This window comes from Zeugodacus cucurbitae, chromosome 2 (genome assembly GCF_028554725.1).
Source record: "Zeugodacus cucurbitae isolate PBARC_wt_2022May chromosome 2, idZeuCucr1.2, whole genome shotgun sequence".
Taxonomy (NCBI): Eukaryota; Metazoa; Arthropoda; class Insecta; order Diptera; family Tephritidae; genus Zeugodacus; species Zeugodacus cucurbitae.
The window spans coordinates 56872816-56899923 of record NC_071667.1 but is presented as its reverse complement, the minus strand read 5'-3'; the positions used below and the strand labels follow the sequence as shown (position 1 = coordinate 56899923).

At 33.3% G+C, this 27108-nt stretch overlaps 6 protein-coding genes across 10 annotated transcripts; all 6 read right to left on the bottom strand.

Moving 5' to 3' along the window:
* Positions 1-886: 886 nt before the first annotated feature.
* Positions 887-4478, bottom strand: LOC105209565 (17-beta-hydroxysteroid dehydrogenase 13-like). Of its 2 annotated transcripts, none has more exons than XM_029038550.2 (6): positions 3720-4478; positions 1834-1989; positions 1592-1768; positions 1467-1539; positions 1102-1408; positions 887-1036 (listed from the first exon to the last, which is right to left on the bottom strand). In XM_029038550.2, the coding sequence occupies exons 1-6, from the start codon at positions 4086-4088 to the stop codon at positions 940-942; spliced, it is 1179 nt and encodes a 392-aa protein (XP_028894383.2). In that variant the 5' UTR covers positions 4089-4478; the 3' UTR covers positions 887-939. The 2 variants fall into 2 exon arrangements, with proteins under 2 accessions (XP_028894383.2, XP_054086651.1); XM_054230676.1 differs by lacking the exon at positions 3720-4478 and adding an exon at positions 2153-2414.
* A 214-nt stretch (positions 4479-4692) lies between these two features.
* Positions 4693-7911, bottom strand: LOC105209513 (estradiol 17-beta-dehydrogenase 11). 2 transcript variants are annotated; one of them, XM_054230697.1, is made up of 7 exons: positions 6946-7911; positions 5898-5922; positions 5635-5790; positions 5393-5569; positions 5268-5340; positions 4902-5208; positions 4693-4835 (listed from the first exon to the last, which is right to left on the bottom strand). In XM_054230697.1, the coding sequence occupies exons 1-7, from the start codon at positions 6990-6992 to the stop codon at positions 4772-4774; spliced, it is 849 nt and encodes a 282-aa protein (XP_054086672.1). In that variant the 5' UTR covers positions 6993-7911; the 3' UTR covers positions 4693-4771. The 2 variants fall into 2 exon arrangements, with proteins under 2 accessions (XP_054086672.1, XP_011178232.2); XM_011179930.3 differs by lacking the exon at positions 5898-5922.
* Positions 7912-8063: 152 nt separating this feature from the next.
* Positions 8064-11555, bottom strand: LOC105209514 (estradiol 17-beta-dehydrogenase 11-like). The gene is made up of 6 exons (XM_011179931.3): positions 11276-11555; positions 9123-9278; positions 8884-9060; positions 8759-8831; positions 8381-8687; positions 8064-8315 (listed from the first exon to the last, which is right to left on the bottom strand). Exons 1-6 carry the CDS (start codon positions 11432-11434, stop codon positions 8219-8221), a joined length of 969 nt encoding a protein of 322 aa, XP_011178233.2. The 5' UTR covers positions 11435-11555; the 3' UTR covers positions 8064-8218.
* A 584-nt stretch (positions 11556-12139) lies between these two features.
* On the bottom strand, positions 12140-16484 carry LOC105209515 (17-beta-hydroxysteroid dehydrogenase 13-like). Of its 2 annotated transcripts, none has more exons than XM_054230704.1 (6): positions 16242-16484; positions 13472-13627; positions 13233-13409; positions 13100-13172; positions 12726-13032; positions 12140-12209 (listed from the first exon to the last, which is right to left on the bottom strand). In XM_054230704.1, exons 1-6 carry the CDS (start codon positions 16398-16400, stop codon positions 12155-12157), a joined length of 927 nt encoding a protein of 308 aa, XP_054086679.1. In that variant the 5' UTR covers positions 16401-16484; the 3' UTR covers positions 12140-12154. The 2 variants fall into 2 exon arrangements, with proteins under 2 accessions (XP_054086679.1, XP_011178234.2); XM_011179932.3 differs by lacking the exon at positions 12140-12209 and adding an exon at positions 12496-12660.
* A 708-nt stretch (positions 16485-17192) lies between these two features.
* On the bottom strand, positions 17193-22069 carry LOC105209516 (short-chain dehydrogenase/reductase family 16C member 6). The gene is made up of 6 exons (XM_011179933.3): positions 21793-22069; positions 18193-18348; positions 17949-18125; positions 17817-17889; positions 17445-17751; positions 17193-17383 (listed from the first exon to the last, which is right to left on the bottom strand). The coding sequence occupies exons 1-6, from the start codon at positions 21949-21951 to the stop codon at positions 17287-17289; spliced, it is 969 nt and encodes a 322-aa protein (XP_011178235.1). The 5' UTR covers positions 21952-22069; the 3' UTR covers positions 17193-17286.
* Positions 22070-23401: 1332 nt separating this feature from the next.
* On the bottom strand, positions 23402-26033 carry LOC105209517 (17-beta-hydroxysteroid dehydrogenase 13). 2 transcript variants are annotated; one of them, XM_011179936.3, is made up of 6 exons: positions 25794-26033; positions 24956-25111; positions 24717-24893; positions 24575-24647; positions 24183-24489; positions 23402-24106 (listed from the first exon to the last, which is right to left on the bottom strand). In XM_011179936.3, exons 1-6 carry the CDS (start codon positions 25950-25952, stop codon positions 24034-24036), a joined length of 945 nt encoding a protein of 314 aa, XP_011178238.2. In that variant the 5' UTR covers positions 25953-26033; the 3' UTR covers positions 23402-24033. The 2 variants fall into 2 exon arrangements, with proteins under 2 accessions (XP_011178238.2, XP_054086648.1); XM_054230673.1 differs by lacking the exon at positions 25794-26033 and adding an exon at positions 25399-25588.
* Positions 26034-27108: the final 1075 nt, after the last annotated feature.

Here is a 27108-nt window from a genome sequence, read left to right as displayed (position 1 = left end):
TACTCCTTCGTTCAAGCTCGAGATTATGGTCTTACCTAAAACATTTATTTTTGGTTTTTAATTTGGGTGATCTTGTCAGGAGTTATGTTGACAATGCGGACGCACCTTTTTTCTGAGGGGTCACCGGAAATGACGTCACAATGGAGGAGTTTTAATTTTTTTTTGACAATTTCAGAAATTATTCTTTAAATATGTATCTATAAGACAGAAAAAAGTTTGAATTAAAAAAATAATTTTTTACATGGAATAAACATGGAAACGAGCATAGAGTCAATACACACATGTGATCCATTTTCTATCTATCTATATATCTTATTTCTTATTCTTCTATATATATATAATATATGTCACATTTTTTGTCCGTGATTCACGCCTAAACTTGAGCGATCCAACTTGAGAAATAGTTTAGTTTATAATAGATTTCAAATATTAGTCGCAATGCCCGGTCGTCTGAACGTTCGACCATTCGGTCAAGGAATAACTTGAATAAATATCTAGATAAGTATCTTAATACAACTTGTTACACTTAACCCTTGGCACTATGAAATGGTTGGTATTGTAGTTGGTCAAAATTGATTTGCCTTACATCGTTCAAATTATTCAATCCTTTTTGTATTTTTTATTTTCGAACTTAGATGCTACCGGCTTTGTTTTATGACTAAAAGCTTATACCTTTTATTATGAAGTTGGATGCGGTGTGAAAAGTTTATTTCGTAATCAAAGACTAACCTGGATTGTTATTGAAAGTCAGTTGTAACCATCTAACTGTACACATAAAGAAATATGACTACGGAGTCATTTATCAAAAACCATAAAAAAATTTTAGTATAACAACAACGTTAGCCAAAAAGAAACAATTATTTTCTACTGGTCTCAAAAATTTTTTTGTTGAAATAAACACAATAACAGAAGATTCTATAAGAAAATAATACAAAAATTCTAAAGTTTTTTCATTGCCTCCAATGCGCGTAAGTAAGTAGATTTAGCAAGTGATGGACTAAAAGCCAACAAATCCTGTACACATGACGGCAAAATACTGCAATTTTAATAAATAAACCTTAAATACTAACTCTATATCTATATTTCCATAATAGTACTTACGCTATAAAACGATAGATGATCATATAGTATTCCGGCATTACAATCTCCACTTCACCGCGCAGCATACCGCGTACGGTTCTTTGCGCCATCTCTTCGCCACTGTACAATGGATATATTTCGGCATAACCGCTATCTCGAGCAAACTGCTCCACACCGACGTTAGTTGTCATAAATGAGGGAAACACTGTGGTCACGTCAATGCCCGTAATATTGTTAAGTCGCAGCTCGGCGCGTAAGACACGCATTAGGGTGCGTACAGCGGTTTTAGCACTGCAATATGGCTCCATTTGTAGCACTGTTTTGATGGCTAAATGTAAATTTAAGTTAAAGTAATCAACTTTTTTATGAAAACACTTGTAACTTACCGGCCATAGAGCTTATAGCTACAATATGTCCTTTCTTGGCGCATTTCATATTCTCCAGGAATACACGATTTGTCTGGAGGAAATATTAAATATGTATATATTAAAAGATGGTTTCGTTAACTCACCCATAAATGTGATATATAATTAACATTTATCATCGCTTCAAATTCTTCTACTGTGGGATTCAGTTGGTCTGCATGATACAGCAACGCTGCATTATTCACGAGTATAGTGGCAGCCCCAATTTCGGTGGTTAGTTTCTCATTGAGTTCCACGATCTCATCGTATTTAGTGACATCTACCTATTATGCGAGATTGTATCATTAACCAAATTGAATTGTTTGTGTTGAGCTTTCAACACACTTACCTTATAGGCTTTTGCCTTAACGCCATATCTATCGGCGATTTCCTTTGCCGTTATCACAGCCAAATCGAAATTGATATCACATATAGCGACATGACATCCTTTAGCGGCTAATTCTGCAGCAATACATTTACCCAGACCACCTGCTGCACCGGTGACCTAAATTCGATTTCAAGGAAAAAATTATATTTTTTACGAACTTAATGATTTTATAATTTTCGACGAATTATGAAAATTCAAGTGAGAAGCTCAAAAATAGTGGTAGTTAAGTACAGATGTTGAAGTGGTAACATATTTGATCTATTCTTCATAGAAAATATACTTGGTTATGATAAACGGAGAGCGTTGTAGTAGTTGCCTGTAAAAAAGTTAGTCGTGCATCTCGGGACATCGTTAGGCGATCGACGAACGCTGCTGTAGTGGAACCACAAGGTTGATCGTTCGGAGTTGAAGAGAGGGTACTGTATATAAATATGTTACTGTGTTGTTTTGGCATAGCGGATTGAATGGAATGAAAATTTTATATGCTGCGCTCCCACGTCGGGATGATTAGCAATGCGCGAAAATTCCAAGTCGATCGAATCGGTTATATTGCGAGCGACCACGTGCGTGAGTATGCACAAAAATCACTTCTAAAATATGCACAATCAAAAGCACTGTAGTTGAATTTTTTTTTCCAAATAGTTAGCGAAATTTAATTTATGGCTATTAAATGATTAGCAATTCCAAGTCTCGAATTGGTTCTAGGGCGTGCGACCACGTCCGTGATAATACGTACTTCGCTCTTAGCTTTTACTCTTGTTTACTCAAATTTGAAAATATGGGTTTACTTTTGGAGATTCTCAAATTAATGATCCAATTAGGGGAAATGAGAGCAAATTCAAGCACAATAACAGAAGATTCTAAAAAGCTTTTACAGCCCTTTAAAACAGTCAAACATTTTATTTTGTCTTCTAAAAAAAGTGTTCTAACAAAATTGAAGGATTAATTTTTTTGTATACATAAGTAATATCATTAGCTTTACGCTCTCAATTAAGGGGGGGGGGGGTAAGGTTTGTTTCGTCGAAAAAAGACCTTTTTTCATGAATTTTTTTAGAAAAAATTATTGCTTTAGGTTTATTTTACTTATTACTATATGAAAGTACAACATTTGAAGGATACTTAAAAAAGGTTTTTTCGAAAAATAGCGAGGAATAACGGATTTATCGTCGATCTCTGCAGGCACCTCGAAAAAAGTGCTTGTGTGGTGACCAGCCTACAGCATCGCTGGATCATCCGAAACCAAAAAATCAAAATGTTTTCTTTAGTTTATTAATTTATCTTTCAATTGACGTCGAGTTTTTTTTTAATTTTTCAATTTTTAAATTTTTGGTACCATTTTCAAGCCAAAATGATGATTTTTGATGAAAAAACGACCTATTTGTTATTGTAAAATTGTTTGTAATTAAAATTTTTGGAAAAACTCGACGTCATTCGAGAGCTATATATATGTAGAATATTTGTTCAAAATTTCAAAACGATCGATGCAGTAGTTTTTTCTGTAGGCTGGTCACCGACTTTAAAAATGACATATTTGGGAAAATCTATTCAAAGTTTTCAGCGCAGGTAGCTGGAGGCACCGTTATTCAACCTGCTGTAACTTCGTTGGTTTTTCTCCGAATGACCTAAAACTTGTAACACAATATTCTTGAGATGTTGATGGTTCAGAAAAAAAAAAAGTTGTCAAACCTTACCCCCCCCTTAACTAATTACAAATTTTATTAAGTTAAAGAAACGTCACTTAAGTGACATAAATTATACGGCAATTAATCCAGAAACTTTTTTAAAATGGTTTTCAAATCCATATATCGGGACTTAAATATTTAGTAAACTTTCAATAAAGTATTTACCACAGCCACTTCGCCGGCAATATTTTTACACAGTCTACATCTCACATAACTATCGTAGAAATATATCAACACCGAAATGAAGAGTATGATCGGCATCAATAACGATAAGAGAGCGACCAACAGCCAGGCGCGATTTTTTTTAAATGTATCAGACGTCATTGTTAATAAGATTTCTGATTTCTTTAGATATTTGTTATCAAAGGATAATTTGAGCTGTGAGTTATGAAATAACCTGTTCTGATCAGTATTGCTGCTGAAAGTATACTGATCATGCGAGTGGACCTGATCATAGAAAGGTAGCTTTACTTCAATTGCTCGAGTGAACGTTTTGATCAGCATTCCACGAAGCTTTCGAATGAATGGAAACATTGAAGATACAGTGAAATAATTATTGAGGGTGGCTAATGCAATCTGTTTTAGTATGACAAATCTCAACTTTACCACGTAGCATACCAGCTACAGGTCTTATGTTCTACTAGTGGATATATGTCGGATTATTTACCAGTAGCGGTTATGAGACTGCAGATTAGGGTACGGAGAGCGGAGAAACGTCTGTCAGTTCGTCCGAACTAGCGATGACTAGAGTAAAAATTGAGGTGTCTTGACGAAACTTGGTACGCATGTTCCTTGACATTGTAAGAGGTAAACAAATTGAAAAAAGGCGCAGCGTCGCCAAGTTATGGGTCAAAAATCATAGATCAGGAACAATTCGATAAATAAAAAAAAATATGCAAAACGTTTTCTTGAAATCCTGCTGTTTTAGATTTAAAATGGGCGAAATCGGTTTACCACATCTTATGATTGTTTCAGTTTCTTATATATAAATCAAGTATCATCATCTAAAAATTGTCCAAATCGGACTAAAACTTTTCAATGCACCAGATACTGCGGACCTCAGTGCCTAGGGATAATTTTTTAACAAAAATATCAATAAAACCCTCAGATATTTTATAGAAATTCGAACATTCATTACTTCCATGAGCTTCCGTAGCATGGTGCGCATTTATTTGTTGTGATAAACTATCTTTATAAAATAAGACAATACAAAAATCTTAATAGTTTTTTAATGCTGCAAGTGCGTGAGCAAACCCATCCTGTACAATTGACGGCAAAATTCTATAATTTTAATGAAGAAACAAGTCGAGATTTCATCTAAGTCAATATTTGCATAATTATACTTACGCTATAAAACGATAGACGATCATAACGAATCCGGGCACCCCGATCTCCACTTCTCCACGCAACATACCATGCACAATTCTTTGCGCCATCTTTTCACCCTTTAACAACGGATACAATTTGGCATAACCACTATTGCGGACATTCTTTACCATACCGGCATGAGTTGTCAGAAATGGCGGATATACTGTGGTCACGCCAATACCTGTAATACCATATAGCCTCAGCTCGGCGCGCAATACACGCATGAGGGTGCGTACAGCGGTCTTTGCACTACAGTAAGGCTCTGATCGTGTCACCGTGAGTAAACCTAAGGAAAGATATTTTGTAATTAGCTGAGCTGGTTAGCACTCTTGTTGTAAGAATTACCAGTTATTGAGCAAATAGCCACAATATGGCCCCGCTTGGCTTGCTTCATATTTGGTAAAAACACGCGATTTGTCTAGAGTAGAATGCTTATGATTTATGAAGATTTTAAATTATATATAATTTACCAGGAAGTGTGACAAGTAATTGACTTTAACCATCAACTCAATTTCTGGAACTGTGGGATTTAACTGGTCTGTATGTGTCAGCAACCCTGCATTATTCACGAGTATAGTAGCGGCGCCAATGTCGTGGGTTAGTTTCTCATTGAGTTCCACAATCTCGTCGTATTTAGTGACATCTACCTATTATGAGAGATTGCATCAGTAACCAAATTGAATTGTTTGGATTGAGCTTTCAATGCACCTACTTTATAGGCTTTTGACTTGACACCATATTTATTGGCAATTTCCTTTGATGTCGTCACGGCCAAATCGAAATTGATATCACATACAGCGACATGACATCCCTTAGCGGCCAATTCTGCAGCGATACATTTACCCAGACCACCTGCTGCACCGGTGACCTTAAATCGATTCGTAGGAGAGGATTATACCAAGTTAGTGAGATTGTTAAATAGTTAGCGAAATTTAAATTATTTCTTTTAAAAAGGCGGAAAAACTATACATTTACCCAGACCACCTGCTGCACCGGTGACCTTAAATCGATTCGTAGGAGAGGATTATACCAAGTTAGTGAGATTGTTAGATAGTTAGCGAAATTTAAATTATTTCTTTTAAAAAGGCGGAAAAACTATAAATCACGTCGAGACATATAACATTGCGTGAAAATTGTAAGTGACACTAATTGGTTGTAGGGCGAGCGACCACGTGCGTGACAACATAACTTCGCTTTTAAGCGAACATTTTATACTCTCGCAAATTATTTATTTAATGTTATTAAGATAGCACACAATTCGACCCATATAATTGGCATAAAGCCCACTAGATTTTTCTGGTGGTTTACAGTCCTGATAATAACGGAAAATTTAAACAAATTTATATGCTTTCACGCGGTTCTTTAATTTTGGTTAATTGGCGCATAATTGAAGATAATGTGCTAATTGACTAAATTAGTAAAGGCATTAAACTTCAAATAGTTTGAATTAATTTGTTGGTGTTAGATTTTATTTGCAACTTTTTCATCATCTGGTAAAGATTAACTAATTGACATAGTTAGCATTTCACTAATGTACAATTTCAATACTCAATTAACTAATTGCGAACTCAATTAGTATTCACAGCCACATAGATATGTCGCTTAAGCGGTTAAATTGGTCGTTTAAAAGGTCGGAAGTGAACCTTGAATATTTTTCGAACATTCCAATTGCCATTAAAATAATGAATTTAACATTACATGGAAGAAATATTGGTCTTCAAAAACAATTATTTTAAATTTACGTGCTATTAATCAATGAAATTTACAACTCTATATGCTTTTCTGCGAAGATAATTCGATAAAGATATTTATAGATTATTTATTATAAAAATATTTATGTGGATAGATGACTATTTCGGTTTATATACTTTTTCACGTTCAATTGCAGCTTTGTAATCACTTTGCAGTTAATTAGTTCGATATTTACTTAAAATTTCGGTAATTTTATAGAATTTATTTGTTATTATTGTCTAAATTTCAGATTTTACTTGAGTATATATTAAACTTTCAATAAAATAATTACCACAGCCACGTCGCCGGCAATATTCTTGCACACTCTATTTCGCACATAATTATCGTAGAAATATATCAACACCGAAATGAAGAGAATGGTCGGCATCAATAACGTTAAGAGAGCGACCAACAGCCAGGCGCGATTTTTTTTAAATGTATCAGACGTCATTGTTAATAAGATTTCTGATTTCTTTAGATATTTGTTATTAAAGGATAATTTGAGCTGTGAGTTATGAAAAAACCTGTTCTGAACAGTATTGATGCTGAAAGTATACTGATCATGCGTGTGGACCTGATCATAGAAAGGTAGCTTTACTTCAATTGCTCGAGTGAACGTTTTGATCAGCATTCCACGAAGCTTTCGAATGACTGAGAACAGTGAAAATACAGTGAAAATGTTATAGAGGGTAGCCAATCAAATATTTTTTAATGTTCACTGCAATTACAATGTATAACACTCGGTTGGGCATTGGACCAAACCAAATTCGAGAGATTGAGTCAAAAGTAAAAAAAAAAGTAATTTCTCATTATTCGAAGACTTATTTTTATTTATTTAGGAGTGCTAAAAGAACCCCAGATCCATTAATTACTGACACTAAATTACTTTATGTTAACGTGAAAACCCTTAAGTTTATCTACTCCAAAGTCAAAAAGTAACTGCTAGATATCGAGTAATATTTGTTTATGCATGTAATGGATATACGGATACCAGATTTATCAAGTGGTGGTTAACAAGTGATTTTCGTATATTTTTGGTCACTGTTCAAAAATTCAAATTCAAAATGAAGTGTCGTTTTCCCACACTTCTTTAAAAAATCAGAGTTATGTTATTTACGTTATAGACTCAACCGGGAGTTAAGGAGTGGTAATCTTAGCATTGCGGTTTGATTGGCTAGATGTTAAAAGATTAAATAACTGTTGTTTTTGCTGCGTTTTCCAACACTTTTTCGGGCGTTTTGCGTGATTTAACCCTGATTTCCGGAATTTATTTACATTGTGGCCAGACTTATTCACTTGCTTGCTGGTAAACATAATCAGCCAATTTACATCGATTTCGGCATCGTTTTCCATATATGATGATTTGTGTTAGTTGGGTTGATTTTATGAATATTGAGGATACAAAGCAAGATTAACTGACAATTTTATGCTTTATTTTATGATAAAAATATATATTCAGACTTAATTCAGATATTTAAATTTCTTTCTAAGAAATACCAGCTAAAGTTATTTTCGTCGTCAGTTTTAAAATATTTAGTTGTTGAAATAAAATAATACACAAAATTCTAATGTTTTTTTATTGCTGCCAATGCGCGTAAGTAAGTAGATTTGGCAAATGATGGACAGAAAGCCAACCAATCTTGGACACACGACGGCAAAATACTGTAATTTTAATGAAGAAACTTTATATACTAACTCTATATCTATATTTCCATCATTATACTTACGTTATAAAACGATAGAGGATCATAAAGAATCCCGGCATCGCGATCTCCACTTCACCGCGCAGCATACCAAGCACAGTTCTTCGCGCCACCTCTTCACCCTTCAACAACGGATACATTGCAGCATAACCGCTATCTCGAGCTAATTTTTCCACTTTGGAGTGAGTTTTCAGAAATGAGGGAAACACTGTGGTCACGCCAATGCCCGTAATATTGTTTAGACGCAGCTCGGCGCGCAAGACACGCATTAGGGTGCGCACAGCGGTTTTGGCACTGCAATATGGCTCAGCTAGTGGCAGCGTGACTAGACCTGTGTGGGATTGAGGAAATATATTTCATAATTAGTTCTTAAACTATTTTTTACTAACTATTAACAATTACCAGCTACAGAGCTAATGGCCACAATATGGCCCCGCTTGGCCTGCTTCATATTTGGCAGAAACACGCGATTTGTCTAGAAAAGCATGCATATGATTTATGAAGATATTAAATTATATATAATTTACCAGGAAGTGTGACAAGTAATTGACTTTAACCATCAACTCAATTTCTGGCACTGTGGGATTCAGTTGATCTGAATGTAATAGCAACCCGGCGTTATTCACGAGTATAGTGGCGGCGCCAATGTCGTTGGTTAGTTTCTCATTGAGTTCCACAATCTCGTCGTATTTAGTGACGTCCACCTATTATAAGAGACATTATTAACCTAATTGAATTGTTTGAATTGAGCTCTCAACGCACTCACCTTATAGGCTTTTGTCTTGACGCCATATCTATCGGCGATTTCCTTCGCTGTCGTCACAGCCAAATCGTAATTGATATCACATATAGCGACATGACATCCTTTAGCGGCCAATTCTGTAGCGATACATTTACCCAGACCACCTGCTGCACCGGTGACCTTAATTTGATTTGAAGGAAAATATTAGAATATTAGAAACTGTCATTAAAAATGACTAAAATGTTAAATTTTTTTATTTCTTATATTGTATTTTAAATTGTTTTTGTGGAGAGTTTTGCGATAACCGAGAATAAAACACATTCGATTCTTAACGTAACGATTTATTTGACATTATTTTGTATTGTGGTTAGATCCATACTTTTTAATAACAATTTACAACTCTCGGCTATGTATTGGACAAACAAATTTGTTAAAATATCAAAGACTAACTTCAAAAAAGGGACGAAGCGGTTTTTTTACTTTATATATTATATTAGTCCTGTTACTTCCGCAAGGAGCATAGGGCTACAGTGACTCAGTTTCAACCATTTCTGTTTACTTTATTACGAAAAAATTTGTTGGATTCAATATTCAGAAAATAATTCGATTATCGATAACTCAAAAATTAATCTTGTGGTTACTCATAAATAGCAATTCATTTCCCATTGTCAGCTTTTCAATAAAGCAAAGGTGGTTGGACTTTACCTTTCACTTAACAAATACTTGTCATATTTGAGATGAAATGCTATTAAATTGCAAATTGGAATATAAACAATTATAAATATAAATCTGTCGGACGTACTGTTTGCCTTCATGATTAATCGCTATTGAAAACGTTAAAGCAAATCTGTGAAGTTAAAGCTACCGACAAAATTGGTATGCAATCACGTATTATTAATGGATCAGTCCATAAACCAATTAAGCTATGTCTATATTTGTCAGTATATCAAAAAAAAAAAATTTGCAAATGAGGCTTTGTCAAATTGAAATAATAGCTTTGCAAAAATAAATGAATGCATAACATTGACCGCGAAAATTTTGAAAGCCATTGGATTACTCTTCCGTATATGGAAGTTGATAATGAACCGCTAGCAGATAACCAGTATAGCAACAACTTTAAAGGTTTTGTCAAAAATAAAGCGCATAACTGAATAAAGTTAGCGATTAGCTAGTAGCTGCATATCATTATAGATAGCATGCTTTTATTGTATGTTTATTTTGATATTTGGTATTGTTGTTTGTTATGCTTTGCTCAATTTTGATAACGCAAAAGTCGGAGAGAAAGCTAATAACATATGTATCATTTGTTTATATGCTTGCAGATAACTTTTGGAGAGCTGACGAAAATATATGAGAATTTTCGGTTCGACAGAAATGACATAATTTTGATCGCTATTTGCGCCGATCTCTCAATTCAACCCATATTTTTTTTTTGTTACTCAACTATTGTTGTTGTTCTCAATTATTAACCAATTAGGGCAAATAACAGTAAATGCAATAACACTAACACAAAACTCTAACCAGTTTATATGCTTTTCACACAGTACTTTCAATCAGTTTATTGGCACGTTATTGAAGATGATTGAATTTATTCTAGCACAATATAAAGATTGAAAAAGTTAGGTTTCTTTTGCAACTTATTTATCATCTGGCTTATGTAAAAGTGAGTCTAAATGACATAATTAGCCTTGCACTAATGTATAATTACAATACTCAATTAACTAATTACAACTTAATTAATATTCACAGGAATGTCACTTAAGTGGTTCACCTAGACGTTTAGAAGATCGTAAGTGAACTTTATACATTTGTTCAATTTTTCAATTAATATTTAATTATTGTTATTAACATTACGTGGAAGCAATCAGCAACAACAATTATATTAAATTATACGTGCACTTAATCAAAGAAATTGGCATATTTATATGAAATAAACGCGGAAATAATTCGATAAACATATTTATAGATTAATTATTATAAAAAACATTTATGTGGATAGACGACTATGTCGGTTTATATACTTTTTTCACGTTCGATTGCAGCTTTGCAATCACTTTGTAGTTAATTAGTTCGATATTTCCGTAAAATTTCGGTAATTTTATAGAATTTATTTGTTATTTTTGTCTAAATTTCAGATTTTACTTGAGTATATATTACACTTTCAACCAAATAATTACCACAGCCACGTCGCCGGCAATGCTTTTGCACACTCTACTTCTCACATAACTATCGTAGAAATATATCAACACCGAAAAGAAGAGAATGGTCGGCATCAATAACGTTAAGAGCGCGACGGCCAGCCAGGCGCGTATTTTTTTAAATGTATCAGATGTCATTGTTATTAAGATTTCAAACTTTTTTAAGTATTTGTTATCAAAGAATAATTTCGGCAACGAATAATGAAGAAAACCGTTGTGATCACCGCAACCGCTGAAAGTATACTGAGCTTGCGAATTGACTTGATCGCAGAAAAGTAGCATTTCTTGAATTGCACGAGTGATTCTTTTGATCAGCATTTCACGAATATGACTAAGGCCATTGAAGATACAATTAAATAATTATAGAAGTTAATGAAATATTTTTTCATCTTCACTGCAATTATTTATATTGTTTTAGAATAAACTGCAAAGTCAGTTCCGGTATATAATCGGTGAGCGAGTGTAATCAAGTTTTGTATCTAATCAAAGATAGCTATATCAACCAAATCTATACTCGTTAATATTTATGAATATGTATGAAACGGTTGGATGACTTCTTTTTGTCGGCAGACTTCGAAGGAGTTTTTATTGTTGTTTGTAGCAAGTTTTTTACACAAAATTATCTTGATATTCTTAGGTTGCAGTTTGAAATATCTTAAAACAATCATATCGCCTACTTTTCATTAAAATCTATCAAATTTTTTCACAATCACAATCACCAATGTTGATATCGGAAAAAATATTTCAATCAAAATTATGACAATTTTGATCCAATCTAAGTCCCAGATATCGAACATGAGGACCATTTTTACTCAAATTAGGTTATAAATTAAAAAAATAAAAATACTCGAATCGGCTTCAGAGCTTATAGCCGCAATATGTCCATTCTTTGTACATTCCATGCATGATTTGTCTGGAAGAAACAGTAAATATGTATGAAATAGGTTCTGATTTAATTCTAAAGCGTTTTTTTTTAAATCACCCAGAAATGTGCCACATAATTAAATTTCGCAATCAAAGACTTAGTTGAATCCTTATTGGCAGTCGGTAACGAGAAATAAATATGACTAAGAAGTCATTAAACAAACAAAAAATTATAAAAACAACAATAACATCTGAACGTAATCGAATATTCAATCACCACGATATTCTTGTGAGCCAAAGGGAAATAACTAGCAATTGGTTGACCACCACTGGTCTACAATGTTTATACTAAACTCTTTATTTTGAGAAATTTACTATCACTATATAAAATAAGAAAAAAAATTTAATTTGTTTTTATTGCTGCCACTGTACGTAAGTAAGTAGATTTAGCAAATGATGGTGAAGAAGCCAAAAAATCCTGTACACATGACGGCAAAATACTGTAATTTGAATGAAGAAACTATAACAACTAACACTATACCTATACTTTCATAACTATACTTACGTCATAAAACGATAGCCGAACATAAAGAATTCTGGCATCGCGATTTCCACTTCACCACGCAGCATACCGCGCACAGTCCTTCGCGCCACCTCTTCACCATTCAACAATGGATAAATTTCGGCATAACCGCTATCTCGAGCTAATTTTTCCACTTTGGAGTGAGTTTTTAGAAATGAGGGAAACACTGTGGTCACGCCAATGCCCGTAATATTGTTTAGACGCAGCTCGGCGCGCAAGACACGCATTAGGGTGCGCACAGCGGTTTTGGCACTGCAATATGGCTCAGCTAGTGGCAGCAGGACTAGACCTGTATAGGATTGAGAAAAGATATTTCGTAATTAGTTCTGAAGCTATTTTTTGTGAATAAAAATTACCAGACACTGAGCTAATAGCCACAATATGGCCCCGTTTGGCTTTTTTCATATTTGGCAGAAACACGCGATTTGTCTAGAGAAGAATGCATATGATTTTAGAAGCTATTAAATTATATATAATTCTTCAATTTACTAGATAATGTGACAAGTAATTGACTTTAACCATCAACTCAATTTCTTCCACTGTGGGATTCAGTTGATCTGAATGTAACAGCAACCCTGCATTATTCACGAGTATAGTGGCAGCCCCAATTTCGGTGGTTAGTTTCTCATTGAGCTCCACGATCTCATCGTAATTAGTGACGTCCACCTATTATAAGAGACATTATTAACCTAATTGAATTGTTTGAATTGAGGTCTCAACGCACTCACCTTATAGGCTTTTGCCTTGACGCCATATCTATCGGCGATTTCCTTTGCTGTCGCCACGGCCAAATCGAAATTGATATCACATATAGCGACATGACATCCCTTAGCGGCTAATTCGGCAGCTATACATTTTCCGAGACCACCTGCTGCACCGGTGACCTTGATTAGATTTGGAGAAAAGATTATATGTTTATCCGTTAACTTCGACAAATAATGAATAATAAATTTGAAAAGCTCAAAGAGAGTTAGGACAGATTTTGAAGCGATACAATCTCTTATTTATTTTATCTAGAATGTTCAGCAATTGTGCTAGCAGACCACTTCGATACTATCAGTTTACATATTTATAATTTGTGGGTTAAATATTATACAAAAACTGAAGTAAGATTTTACTTACTTATAAGTGTTTCACATTTTGTCAAAATCAATGACAAAAAAACTGTAATTCAAATTACAAGAAGCTCTAATTTCAACAGTGGCATTGTTTCACCGCAAATCATAATTTACTCTTAAAATTAAATGAAAACCGTTTCATAGGTTTGATTGCAATTGTCAATTGTTTTGAGATAACACAGCCACAACAAAAAGTTCGTTGTGACCTATGTACTCCATATGTTTTTGAGGTCGCTGAATCCGAATCCGTGGTCCATTTAACTCCTAGCAGATCAACCACAGAAAACCCATATGGTTGACAGCAATATTTTTAAATTCATCGGATTCGCTTGAAACTCGCTTCTTGGGGATTTTAGGGGTCACAGATCACATAACCAGATACCCGAGAACACCCGAGTAACAGGTTTCAAGCAATTCCGACGAATTTTTCAAAAAGTATTGGATCCGTAATTTTGAATTTTGGAACATTTATTTTGTGTGACTGTGTAATCAATGAACCAAAAATCGATTCATCGATCGGGATTCAAAAATAATTTACAAAGCAAATGAGGGGTTACACTGAAACTGTCATTAAAAGTGACACAATAAAAATCAGTGAATTTGAGTTATTTACAATTTCTAATTTTTATGTAAATTTTTTTTTGTGAAGAGTTTTGTTATAACCTTGAATAAAATACTTTCGATCCTTAACGTAATTATTCATATCATAATATTTCGTTTTGTGGTTTATAAATTTCTTTATAATAAAGAATAGTGAACAACACTCGTCTGGGTATTGGACCAAACCTATTTGTTTCGAGAGATCGGGTCATAAGTAAAAAAGTAAGTTTTTCGTAACTTACATACTATGTATATTTAATAATGATGATTTCAATCAACTAAATTTCGAAATACGAAGCCAAATATTTCGATTTTGTAGGATAACTAACGAAAAAGGGGGAAGGAAAGGGTGGGATCCACAGAAAAATTGCAATTCATGTCCCATTGTCAGCTTTTCAACAAAATAAAGGTGGTTGGACTTTACCTTTCACTTAACAAATACTTGCCATATTTAAGAAGACATTTTATTAAACTGCAAATTGGAATATAAACAATTATAAATATAAATCTGTAAGACGGACTGTTTTCCTTAATGATTGATCTCTATTGAAAACATGAAAGCAAATTCATCAACTTGAATCTTCTGACAAAATTGGTATTGGTATATAATCACGTAATGTTAATGGATCAGTCCATACACCCATTAAGCTATGTCTATATTTGTCAGTAGATTGAAAAAAAGCTTTGTAATTGGTGCATTGCCATCTTGATTGCTTTGCTGAAATAAATGAATGCATAAGACTGACCGCGAAAACCATTGAATTATTCTTCCGTATATGGAAGTTGATATTGAACCGCTAGCAGATAACAAGTATAGCAACAATTTTAAAAATTTTGTAAATTTGAAAATGCATAACTGATTATAGCTAGCGATTAGCTAGTAGCTGCATATAATGGTATATAGCATGTTGTTATTGTATGCTTATTTTGTTATTTGATTTTTTGTTTTGTTCAATTTTGATAATGCAAAGCTCAGAGCGAAATCTAAAAATGGATATTTGCTTATATGCTTGCAGATAACTTTTAGAGAGCTACCATGGTACCAAATTTAATGAACTATTTAAGATAAGATGAGCTTAAGATAAGTTTTCAATTAATGGTTTGCTCAAGCTTATACATTTAAATATATTTTAAGACATTTTCAACTTATAATAGAAAATGCTAACAAATTTATTTGCTTTCACATAGCCCTTTAAAAAATAATTTGCGCATTATTGAAACTAATTAGTTAATTGTATTGTATTGGTATCAAAATTATGTAAGTTAGATTTCTTATGCACTTATTCAGCAACTGGCTTATATAAAAGTGAGACTAAATGACATAATTAGCCTTTGATTTAATTACAATATAAATACTCAATTGACTAATCACAACTGAATTAATACTCACAAGAATTACATGGACGCAATCACCAACAACAATTATATTACATTATATGTGCAATTAATCAAAGAAATTGACATGTCTATATGATTTAAACGCGCAAATAATTCGTAAAACAAAGTTGTTGATTAATTACTCTAAAAATAAACATTTATGAAGATAAGCCACTAAGTTGTATTTTCTAGACAAAACTTGACCTACGCCCTAGTGAAGCTTTGTAATCACTTTGTAATCAATTTGAATTTGAAGCTTTGTAATCAATTTGTCAGGTGTCAATAATGTGATCTGTAGTGTAAAACCGATATTTTTGTCAAAAATGATTTGAGTGATTTTATAGAATTCGTTATTATTGTTCAAATGTCTAAATATATAGTAAACTTTCAATAAAATATTTACCACAGCCACTTCGCCGGCAATATTTTTGCACACTCTACTTCTCACATAATTATCGTAGAAATATATCAACACCGAAATGAAGAGAATGATCGGTGTAAATAACGTTAAGAGAGCGAAGCCCAGCCATGCACGTATTTTTTTTAATGTATCAGACGCCATCGATGCTGCACTTTCGAAGAATAATTTGTGCTGTGAACAGTTGTGATCAACGCTACTACTGAAAGTATACTGATCGTGCGAAGTGACCTGATTATAGAAAGGTAGCTTTACTTGAGCTCGTGCTAATGAAATCTATTTTAATGTTTTGATTAATTATTTGTATCAAATAAACTGGCGCGAAAAGTAAGCTCAGGCAAGGCAGGGTCTATGTAATCACCGATGGCCCTGTCAACAAAATGTATGCTGTTTAATATTTATGAATATGTATGGATCGGGTGTAACCGAACATTTTATACTTTCGCAATTTATTTATTTAAGGTTATTGGAATAACACACAATTCGCACCGTATATTCGCAAAAAAGTCCACTAGAATTACGAAAATCATTATATTATATATTATAGTATATGGTAGCTGGGGTAGTTCCTGGACCGATTTAAATTATTTTTGCCACCAAGTTATTTCACATCTAAGATTATATCAAATCACGTAATTATGCGAAGATATCTTACATATTAACCGATATATAATGTATAAAGGCCTGCGGAAGTTTGAAAAGCCGTAGAGCAGGTATATGGGGGCTAGAGTAAGTAGTCAGCAGATTTTTCCAATTTTCGACATAGAGACAGACTATTTAACGGAAATCATCTCCTCTGAATTTCTATAAAGTAACTGACATATTCACCTATATTTTGGGTGAAAAATTGGCCACGTGCACTTGAGGCCTTGAATCGAGGTTCGACTTCGAAAATTTTTAAATTGTTCTTGTGAGCTAAAGGGAAACAACTAGCAGTTGGTTGACCACCACTGGTCTACAATGTTTATTCTAAACTCTTTATTTTAAGGAATTGACTATAATTATAAAATATGAAAAAAATACAACAATTTCATTTTGTTTTTATTGCTGCCACTGCGCGGAAGTAAGTAGATTTGGCAAATGATGGACAGAAAGCCAACCAATCTTGGACACATGACGGCAAAATACTGTAATTTTAATGAAGAAACTTTAAATACTAAATCTGCTTATATTTAGAATTATACTTACGATATAAACCGATACATAATCATATAGAATTCCGGCATTGCAATCTCCACTTCACCGCGCAGCATACCGCGTACGGTTCTTTGCGCCGCCTCTTCGCCAGTGTACAACGGATACATTCGGGCATAACCGCTATCGCGAGCGAACTTCTCCACTCCGGCATGAGTTGTCAGAAATGCGGGAAACACTGAGGTCACGCCAATGCCCTTAATATTGCTTAATTTCAGCTCCGCTCTTAAGACACGCATTAGCGTGCGTACAGCGGTCTTTCCACTGCAATATGGCTCAGATTGTGGAAGCGTGACTAGACCTGTGCAGCATTGAGGAAAGATATTTTGTAATTTGTTGGTTTCTAATTTGTTCTATAAGAATTACCAGAAACTGAGCCAATGGCCACAATATTGCCTTTCTTGGCTTTCTTCATATTTGGCAGAAACACACGATTTGTCTAGAAAGGAATGCATTTGGTTTAAGAAGACGTAAAATGTATGTAATTCTTCAATTTACCCAGTAATTTGACAAGTAATTGACTTTAACCATCAACTCGATTTCTTCCACTGTGGGATTCAACTGATTTGAATGCAACATTATCCCGGCATTATTCACGAGTATAGTGGCGGCGCCAATGTCATTGGTTAGTTTCTCATTAAGTTCCACAACCTCATCGTAATTGGCAACGTCCACCTGTAATGTAACAAGTGACAATATTGTATAAATTGAATTGCTTGGATTGTTGATACAACACACTCACCTTATAGGCTTTTGCCTTGACGCCATATCTATCGGCGATTTCCTTTGCCGTTGTCACAGCCAAATCGTAATTGATATCACATATAGCGACATGGCATCCCCTAGCTGCTAATTCTATAGCAATACATTTACCCAGACCACCTGCTGCACCGGTGACCTTGATTCGCATTGAATAATAGATATATATATATATATATGAGTATAGTATGTGAATTTTGGTAAATAAAAGAAGATAAATTTAAATGTCCAACGTATATGTACTTTGAAATGTGATTTTGGTATACGGAGAGTCTGTAAACAAATTATTTTAATGTAAATAAAAAAATTGGATTTTGACAGCAATCTTTTTATCGTATTGTCATCAATATTTGGAGTTCAACTATCGTCTTAGCAAACCACTTCGGCTACATGACTTGACGTATTTACTTTCTTGTTTAACCCTCATTTGTACTGATGGGTCCAGCCAGACTTTTTTGAACTTTAAATCACTATTTCATATACTAGTACACACGTTTATGTTTCAATACTTCATGATATCCTAGATGATATATTTTAGTATGATTTGGTTCGTATATATATTTATAAAAATTGATAAATAGTTTTTAAATTATAGTTTTCAACCGAAAAGTCATATTGAGTACTAATGGGTCTGGCACAAATTCTGGGCGCACAATAGTAGCTGACAACTTTTTTCCACTTTAAATTTGTGTAAGCGGCTAATAAGCTTGGGGCTGTCCTTCATTGGAACCCCTCGAAGCAATCCCACCTGAAATGAAGAAAAACAAAAATAGGGCAGTTCTTTCATCTGAGTTTGGATTTCATCAAGACAACGTAGCCATTTGTTGCTTTAAGTGCATAAAGGAAAATTAATTCTATTTTCAATATTTTACTTGCTTTTCGTGAATACTTTATTTGAGTTTTTAAAATGTTATTTGAAATAAAAAAAATAAAGTTTCTCCAAAATGATGTTAGGTTTGCTTTTGGGTCCAGCCAGGCCCATTAGTACTCTATATGACAATCCAAGTATCCGTCAAAATGAGGGTTAAACTATCAGCTATCGTCTTTAAGGTTACTTATTCGCCGCAAAAGATTTATCATTAATTGTTCCAAAAATAAAATGAAGTAGGTGACTGTAACTGCCAATAAATTTGACATAATTAAAACATCAAATTAGTACATATTTTGAGATAATCGCTTGGACTAGGAACCGTCTCAATCACTAAAATTGTACACCATAAGTGCTAGGGAAATACTAGCTCTTATAATATGTCGAACGATTTTAATAATTTATTTTTAAATCGGTCATTTACTTAACTACTCGTATGAAGTTTTTTTCTTAACATTTGTCTATTATACAAGGGTTGAGTTGTTTATTTTACTTTATTATTAATTGACTACAAATTAGTTATCATTTATTGTAAATACTTGTATTACTTTGCAAAAATAAACAAACGCAGAACATCGACTGTGCAAAATTTGAAGGCTATTGTGACATTTCTTCCGCATATGGTTGCAGATGACCCCGCAGATAACCGGTATAGCAACAATGTCTAAAAATTTGTCAGTAATAATGCGAATAACTGATTACAGCTAGCGATTATCTATCAGCTGCTAACTGGTGTGTATTATTTTAAGTTTGTTTTGATATTTACTGTTGTTTTTGTTTCACTTCAAGTTTGATAACGAAAGCTAATAATACATTTTTAATTACTTTTTACTTTAACTTTTGGAATGCCGAACCTATGATACGCATATTTTCGGTTCGTAATGCTGATATCTATGTATTCGTGCCGTCCACGCAATTGGGCTAACCCATACTCGGTAGCAATAATTTCGCTTAGTGACATAAAAAGTAATTTTGCACTGCAAAGATACGATTTGACTTTCACTAAGAAATTTGTGCGATACATAATTGTCATTGACAATATGATTAAATATATTATATGTAGATATGATCAAATGAAAAAACAAAATATTACCATTTGGTCACTTTATTAAACAATCAGAGTGCGATAATTGTTTATTAAATGTTTGTATATTTTTGGAGGCACTCAATTTACCAATCCAATTTGGTTTAGATTGCTGATATAATAGCAAGCAATATAATAGAGAAAATTATAAAAAGTTTATCAGCGTTTCACACAGCGCTTTAATCAGTTAATTGACGCATTATTAAAGATTGTTTGATAATTGACTAAATTAATACGTATTTATGTATCGTATATTGCGCATTAAATAACTTAAGGGGCACACCTAGTGTCGATATCTCAAATAGTTTTTGAGTTATAGCAATTTAAAGAGCAGAAGCTCGGTAACAGTGAAAATGATTATTTTATCTTTAAACGCGATTTTATCGAAACAGCATTTTCCGAATTTGCTGCAGTGATTACTCAAAAACGAATGATCCGATCACTATCGAATTTTTTTTACATGTTCTTTATATAGTTCTCCATACAATGACCTATCGATTTTTGATCTGATCAAAAAATCGAAGTTTGGCAGGCCAAAAACGACCAAAATTTTGGGTAAAATTCGACTATTTTTTTTAAAACGCCGCCATATTGTCAATTTTTGAATTTTTTAACGTTGGTCATTGTACAGACAATATTATCTAGTTTAACGAGAATTTTACGACGACTATAACTTAGAATATATTTAATTTTTTTCTTCAAAAATTCCACTGTATATTCTTGAAACATGTATAAATATATTCTTAAAATTTTGAAATAATTGATAAAGTATTTTTTTTGATAAAAATTCCCAAAAATCACCTTTTTTTAGGACATTACACTAGGTGTGCCTCTTAACTTTGTATGCTACGGTAATTTAATTAATTAACACGCTACCTAACTTGAAGAAGGCTAGTAGTCTTTTGCAACTTATTTTCAGCTGACTTGTGTAAAAATGAACGTTAGTTATATAATAAATGTTTTATTCATAGCGCAATATAGTAAATGTTCAATTAACTTCATTAAATTAAAGTTATGTCACTTAATTAATGCCAATGTTTCAATAGTAATAAAGAAAATTAGAAGCGCTGTGTTCCATCTAGAAATTATGGAAGATATATATAAAAAAAAATTAAATAATTGAAATAAATTAATTGTCGCAATAATGTAAAGCACTTGTTAATGAACTAAATTAGTGCGCACATCGAGCATTAAATAGCATAAATTGATATTTTGGTGTACGATTTCTTTTGTAACTTGTCCATTTTCTGGATTATGCAAAATTGATTTCAACTGACATGATTAGCTCCTCACTAATGTTACAACATATTTACTCAATTAAGTAATTAAAAATATCATTTAGTTACAGAAGTGTCACTTAAGTGCTCCAACTAGTCGTTTAAAAGTCGTTAAAATCATTTCTATACGATTTTAACGCACAACTAATTTGACTTGACGCTTAAGTAAAGTATTGTAATCACTTTGTTATCAATTCAACCAATCTTAACTTTAATAATATGATGTAAAGTGTAAAACTGTTATTTCTCTCAAAAATTCAAAAATTATTTCGTTCATTCTATAGCCTTTGTTTCTTGTTAACCAAATTTCAATGTTGGTCTAAATATATAATGAATTTTCAATATAATAATTACCACAGCCACATCGCCAGCAATATTTTTGCACACTTTGTTTCTTAAATAGTTATCGTAGAAATATATCAACATCGAAAAGAAGAGAATGGCTGGCATCAATAACGTAAAGAGAGTGACCACCAGCCAGGCGCGAATTTTTATAATTATATCAGACGTCATTGTTAATTAGATTTCGAATATCCTTAAGTATTTTATAAGAAACTATAATTAGCGCAGTGAATAATTAAGAAAACCGTTGTGTTCAGTGCTGCCGCTGAAACTATACTGGTCGTTAGAATTGACTTGATCATCTTTATTGCTCAAATGATTGTTTTGATTCGAAAGCATTCCCCGAAGCTTTCCAATGACTGATAACAGTGATAATATTACAAAGGGTGGCCAATGAAATCGTTTTTAATGTTCTCCACTATTTTTTTAAATTGTTTTTAATTAAAATGGCGCATAAGGTAAGCTTCGGCAGTGTGAAAAAAATTATTATTTCGAATCGAGATCAGTTATATCAGAATTACTTATCTTTAATCGATAAAACACATGTTACCATTTAGTTTCGATAGTTCGCCCATGCCTTAAAGTTTCTTCAACAATTATAATTTCTGTGAAGTTAAAATCAATAATAAATATTTTTATTTTAATTCCTGACAATTATTAGTTCTTCCTGCCTGAAATGATCAATCGAAGACAGCTAGTATATAATAGATATCCAGTAATATTCCTCTATAAATATGGTAACATATATTTAACAACCGATTTTCGCATTTTATTCGTCGGTATTTCTTTAAAATTACAAAGATTAAAAAAGAAAAAAAAAAACACTTTCTATATTTCAATCAACTTTATTTTAAATATATATCATATCTATTTTTTTCTATTTTCAATAACTTATATATTAGTATTACCACAATTTTCCCGCGTATTTCCAGGTATATGTACGTATATATATATTTTTTTTTTGGCGTAGGAACCTCTTACGAATCCACCATAGCGCGCCACTCATTTCTCCTTCTTGCTATTTGGCGTCGACTGGAAATACCGAGTGAAACCAAGTCCTTCTCCACCTGGTCTTTCCAATGGAGTGGAGGTCTTCCCCTTCCTCGGCTTCCATCGTTGGGTATTGCTTCAAACACTTTCAAATCTGGAGCGCTTTCGTCCATTCGAACAATATGACCTAGCCAGCGTAGCTGATGTCTTTTTAATCGCTGGACTATGTCAATGTCGTCGTATAGCTCATACAGCTCATGGTTCCATCGTCTGTGATATTCACCGTTGCCAATGTTCAAATGACCACCAATCTTTCGCAAAACTTTTCGCTCGAAAACGCCTAGTGCCGTCTCATGGGATGTTGAGCTTCCGCATCATAAAGCAGTACGGGGATGATAAAGGACTTATGGCGTTTGGTTTTGGTACGTCGAGAGAGATCTTTATTTACTTTTCAATTGCCTATTCCGAGGAACATATTCAGGGATATTTTCAGATTAAGATTCTCCATCACGGAGTCTTTTTGATACCCTCACCTGGGAACTATTTCCAGAAAGTTGAGATTCTAGCAATAAATATAGCCTATGTTACTCGGGGTGAATGTAGCTTTCCAATAGTGAAAGGATTTTCGAAATCGGCACAGTAGTTTTCGAGTTTATTCAATACAAACATACATACAAATCTTTCCTCTTTATAATAGTAGTATAGATATATAACTAATTTTTGGGCTAGTTCAAAATAAGAGAGAAACATCTGTGATCAAATTTTTGTATATCTTTCCCTCGCTCCAATGACTTAATATCATATATATCGTTTAGATCGGTCCATATGTGTGATATTTGAATGAAACTATTATGATATTTGAATGATCTACCCTACATATAGCCAATATGATCCACAATGTTCTAACTTAATATTATAAAATTATTTTCGTGGGTCTGGTTAACATCTGGTTAATGATTTGGTTTACATTACTAAAGTAAATATGACAATTTAAGTGAACAAGAATATTGTGAGAATATTTGTTAGTAAAAATTATTGATAACGGCAGCCCTACTATGAGGAGTATTATAATTTGTGTTGTTCAGGTTGATTTTATTTTGAATATTTGGGATATAAAACAAATTGTAGTAAAGAAGCTAAGACCTTTACGAAAGTTTGGCTAACACCTAAAAATATTTCCCACAATTTGGTCGTGTAATGTGCGACTGACTACACGCGAACTTAGCACTTTTTTATTTGTTGTTCTTTTTAATGTCTAATTATTTAATTCTTCTCTTTAGTAACAGCAGACATAATCTTAGTTAGCATCCAGTCTTGAAATCGTTGTGGCAAGAGGCTGCAAATGCAACAAGATAAACAATATTTTAGATTTACATTAATTTGGCTGATGTCGTGTATATATATATATTTACGTTTGCATGCGATATGTGAGTAAAAGGAATCCCGGTATGGCAATTTCCACTTCACCACGCAACATACTCGCTACAGTTTTTTTCGCCACTTCTTCGCCTCCCAGTATTGGATAGAGATTGGGATATTCACCCGTCTCAGACATCGATTTAATTCCAGGATTTGTTTTCATAAAATAAGGGTAAACGGTCATGAGACGAATATCTTGAAAACCATTAAACTTCAGCTCGGCGCGTAAGACACGCATTAGGGTGCGTATGGCGATTTTAGTACTGCAATATGGCTCACTTTGTGGTAGTATTTCAATGCCTAAGTGTAAATGTAAATGTAAATAAAAGTAGTAGATTTTTTGATTTTTTGAATTTGAATTTGTTTGAAAATACACGAAACTTACCGGCCACCGAGCATATGGCCACAATGTGTCCCTTCTTGGCACGTTTCATATTCTCCAGAAATACACGATTTGTCTGGAAGAAATATTAAATTTAAATGAAAGGTTTTCTGTTTTGATTCCAAATATGGTTTCTTCAACTCACCCAGAAATGTGACATATAATTCACATTTATCATTCTTTTAATTTCTTGCACTGTCGGATTCAGCTGATTTGAATGCAACAGCAAGCCTGCATTGTTCACGAGTATTGTGGTGGTGCCAATATCGCTGGTAACCTTTTCATTGAGCTCCACAATCTCATCGTAATTGCTGACATCCACCTGTGACAAGTGACAATATTGTACTCATTGAGTTCTTTGAATGGCACTTTCAACACACTCACCTTATAGGCTTTTGTCTTGACGCCATATTTATCGGCGATTTCTTTAGCTGTTGTCACGGCCAAATCGTAATTGATATCACATATAGCGACATGGCAGCCCTTAGCGGCCAATTCATCAGCGATACATTTGCCAAGACCACCTGCTGAACCGGTAACCTGAATTTGTTTGAATTTAGTTTTAATAGCGTATTCAAACATACAAATAAAAAGTGTTGAGCATATTGTCAATGAGATTTAAGATGTGCCACATTTTTTGTAACCAACTCGTTGTGATTCATTATGTTTAATATTCGTCGCAAATCTAACTTTGTCATTTCCGCGTAATAGAGATTATGATAACTCAGTAAGACATATAATATGCTAAGTACTCGTATATACGATGATAAGCGAGAATATTTTATAGTTGTCTAATAACTCAATTAAGGCATTTAATCTTTTTATACTTTGAAATAGCCTCGCCCTTGTGGGCATGGCGTTAGCATTAATGAAATCATATTTGCTTCGAAACTGTAAATAATCTCTACATTAGTCCTGTATGAAGTAAAATTGTGTTAATGCCAAGTAAAGTAGTATTAAAATTTTCAGGAACACTGCTTTATACAGTCGCGAACACAGTACTAATATGTAGAGCACTTCATATTTTAAGACGTACGACGAAATTTCTAATCGCAATTTGTAAAATCATAAATCGATTATATGAAATCACATGACATATTCGTTTTGGTATATGTATATATAATATTCGATTTATTTCAGCTATTACACGGTAATGTCATTTATTTCCTGTTTTGTTTGCACATAGAGATTAGTATTAGATTAAAAATTGCACTGCACTTACAACGGCCACATCACCTTTGATAGATTTTTCCTCTTTGTGACGGTTATTGTCAATATGTACAACGATCCAGGATACTACAATGAGTATTGGATATATGAATATCTCTATTATTAGTACGAAGATCCAGGCAATAATTTTATGTAGATTTTCCGAAACCATTTTAAGAGCAAAATTACAAGTTAAGTGTAACAGCAGCACTCGACATTCCACAACTATTGCCCTATGAAATTAACTCGGTTTCGTCGTTTAAATATATGCCTAAACTTGAAGAAAAAACGAAATGTTTTTAAAGTCATAAAATATGAAAAGGAAATGGTTTAAATTAGACGAAATAAAAAGTCAGCAGCTGAAAGCGTCGTCTCTGTGTTCCAGTTAATGGGTGTGTCGTCGTGAGTATGTAACTGTAATACTTGTAGAGCACGATGATAAGCTAAAATCCGATAACACCTCACGTTGAAATCCAAAATGACAGACAGTGTCAAACTTTCGAATATATTTTGGATAAGAACGTGCTCTATAATAGTACAAAATGCCTCATAAGTCACTTCAGAGCCAAGAAGCACCTCATTGTGGGTAAGTTAACGACTTCGAACACAGCCAGAGACTTAAAAAACTCTTTGTTCTTCTAACTTTAGACAAATTATTCCGAGTGTAAGGTAAATTTTATGGAATTAGAGTGAAACCAGCAGTATAAACGCACCTTGTATTTCATTTACTGATACTTTAGACTTAAAGCGGAAAGACTGAAGCTCATAGCTTAGTAGAAAAATATGTTTCCTTTAAGTTTTTCTTACAAGAATTGTAATAAGTACATGCTATAACTATTTCTACCAAGTTGCACATATGTACCTACTAAACAAAGAACTGTTTCGAAGATAATGCTGATAAAAAGTGAAAGGCCTGTGTGAACTCATTATTTATTCTTTTAAGAAGTCTTTAGTAGTCTTCAAGTACAAATGCTTTATTGCATTTTCCCACAATAAACTACACAAATTATATTGTAAATCACTTAAGAATTGATAAAGGTACTTACACTACATAACTGTAATAATGAAGGCTGCTTAAGTGCTTTATAATGGCATACTTCAAATGCATTTGTAATGTAGTTCAGGGAGAGAGGTAATGACATGTAAAATACTACACTTTTATTTTTATTAAATAATGTGAAACGCTGGTGGTTTTAACTTTGAGAAAATTGCATGTGGTTCTATCTTAAGAAGCAATATTCGAAATTCGGCAATTATCACACTCACCTTTAATGTAACGGTAGTGGTTATAGCCGTGTCTACAACAGCGCGCCACGCATCTCTCCTTT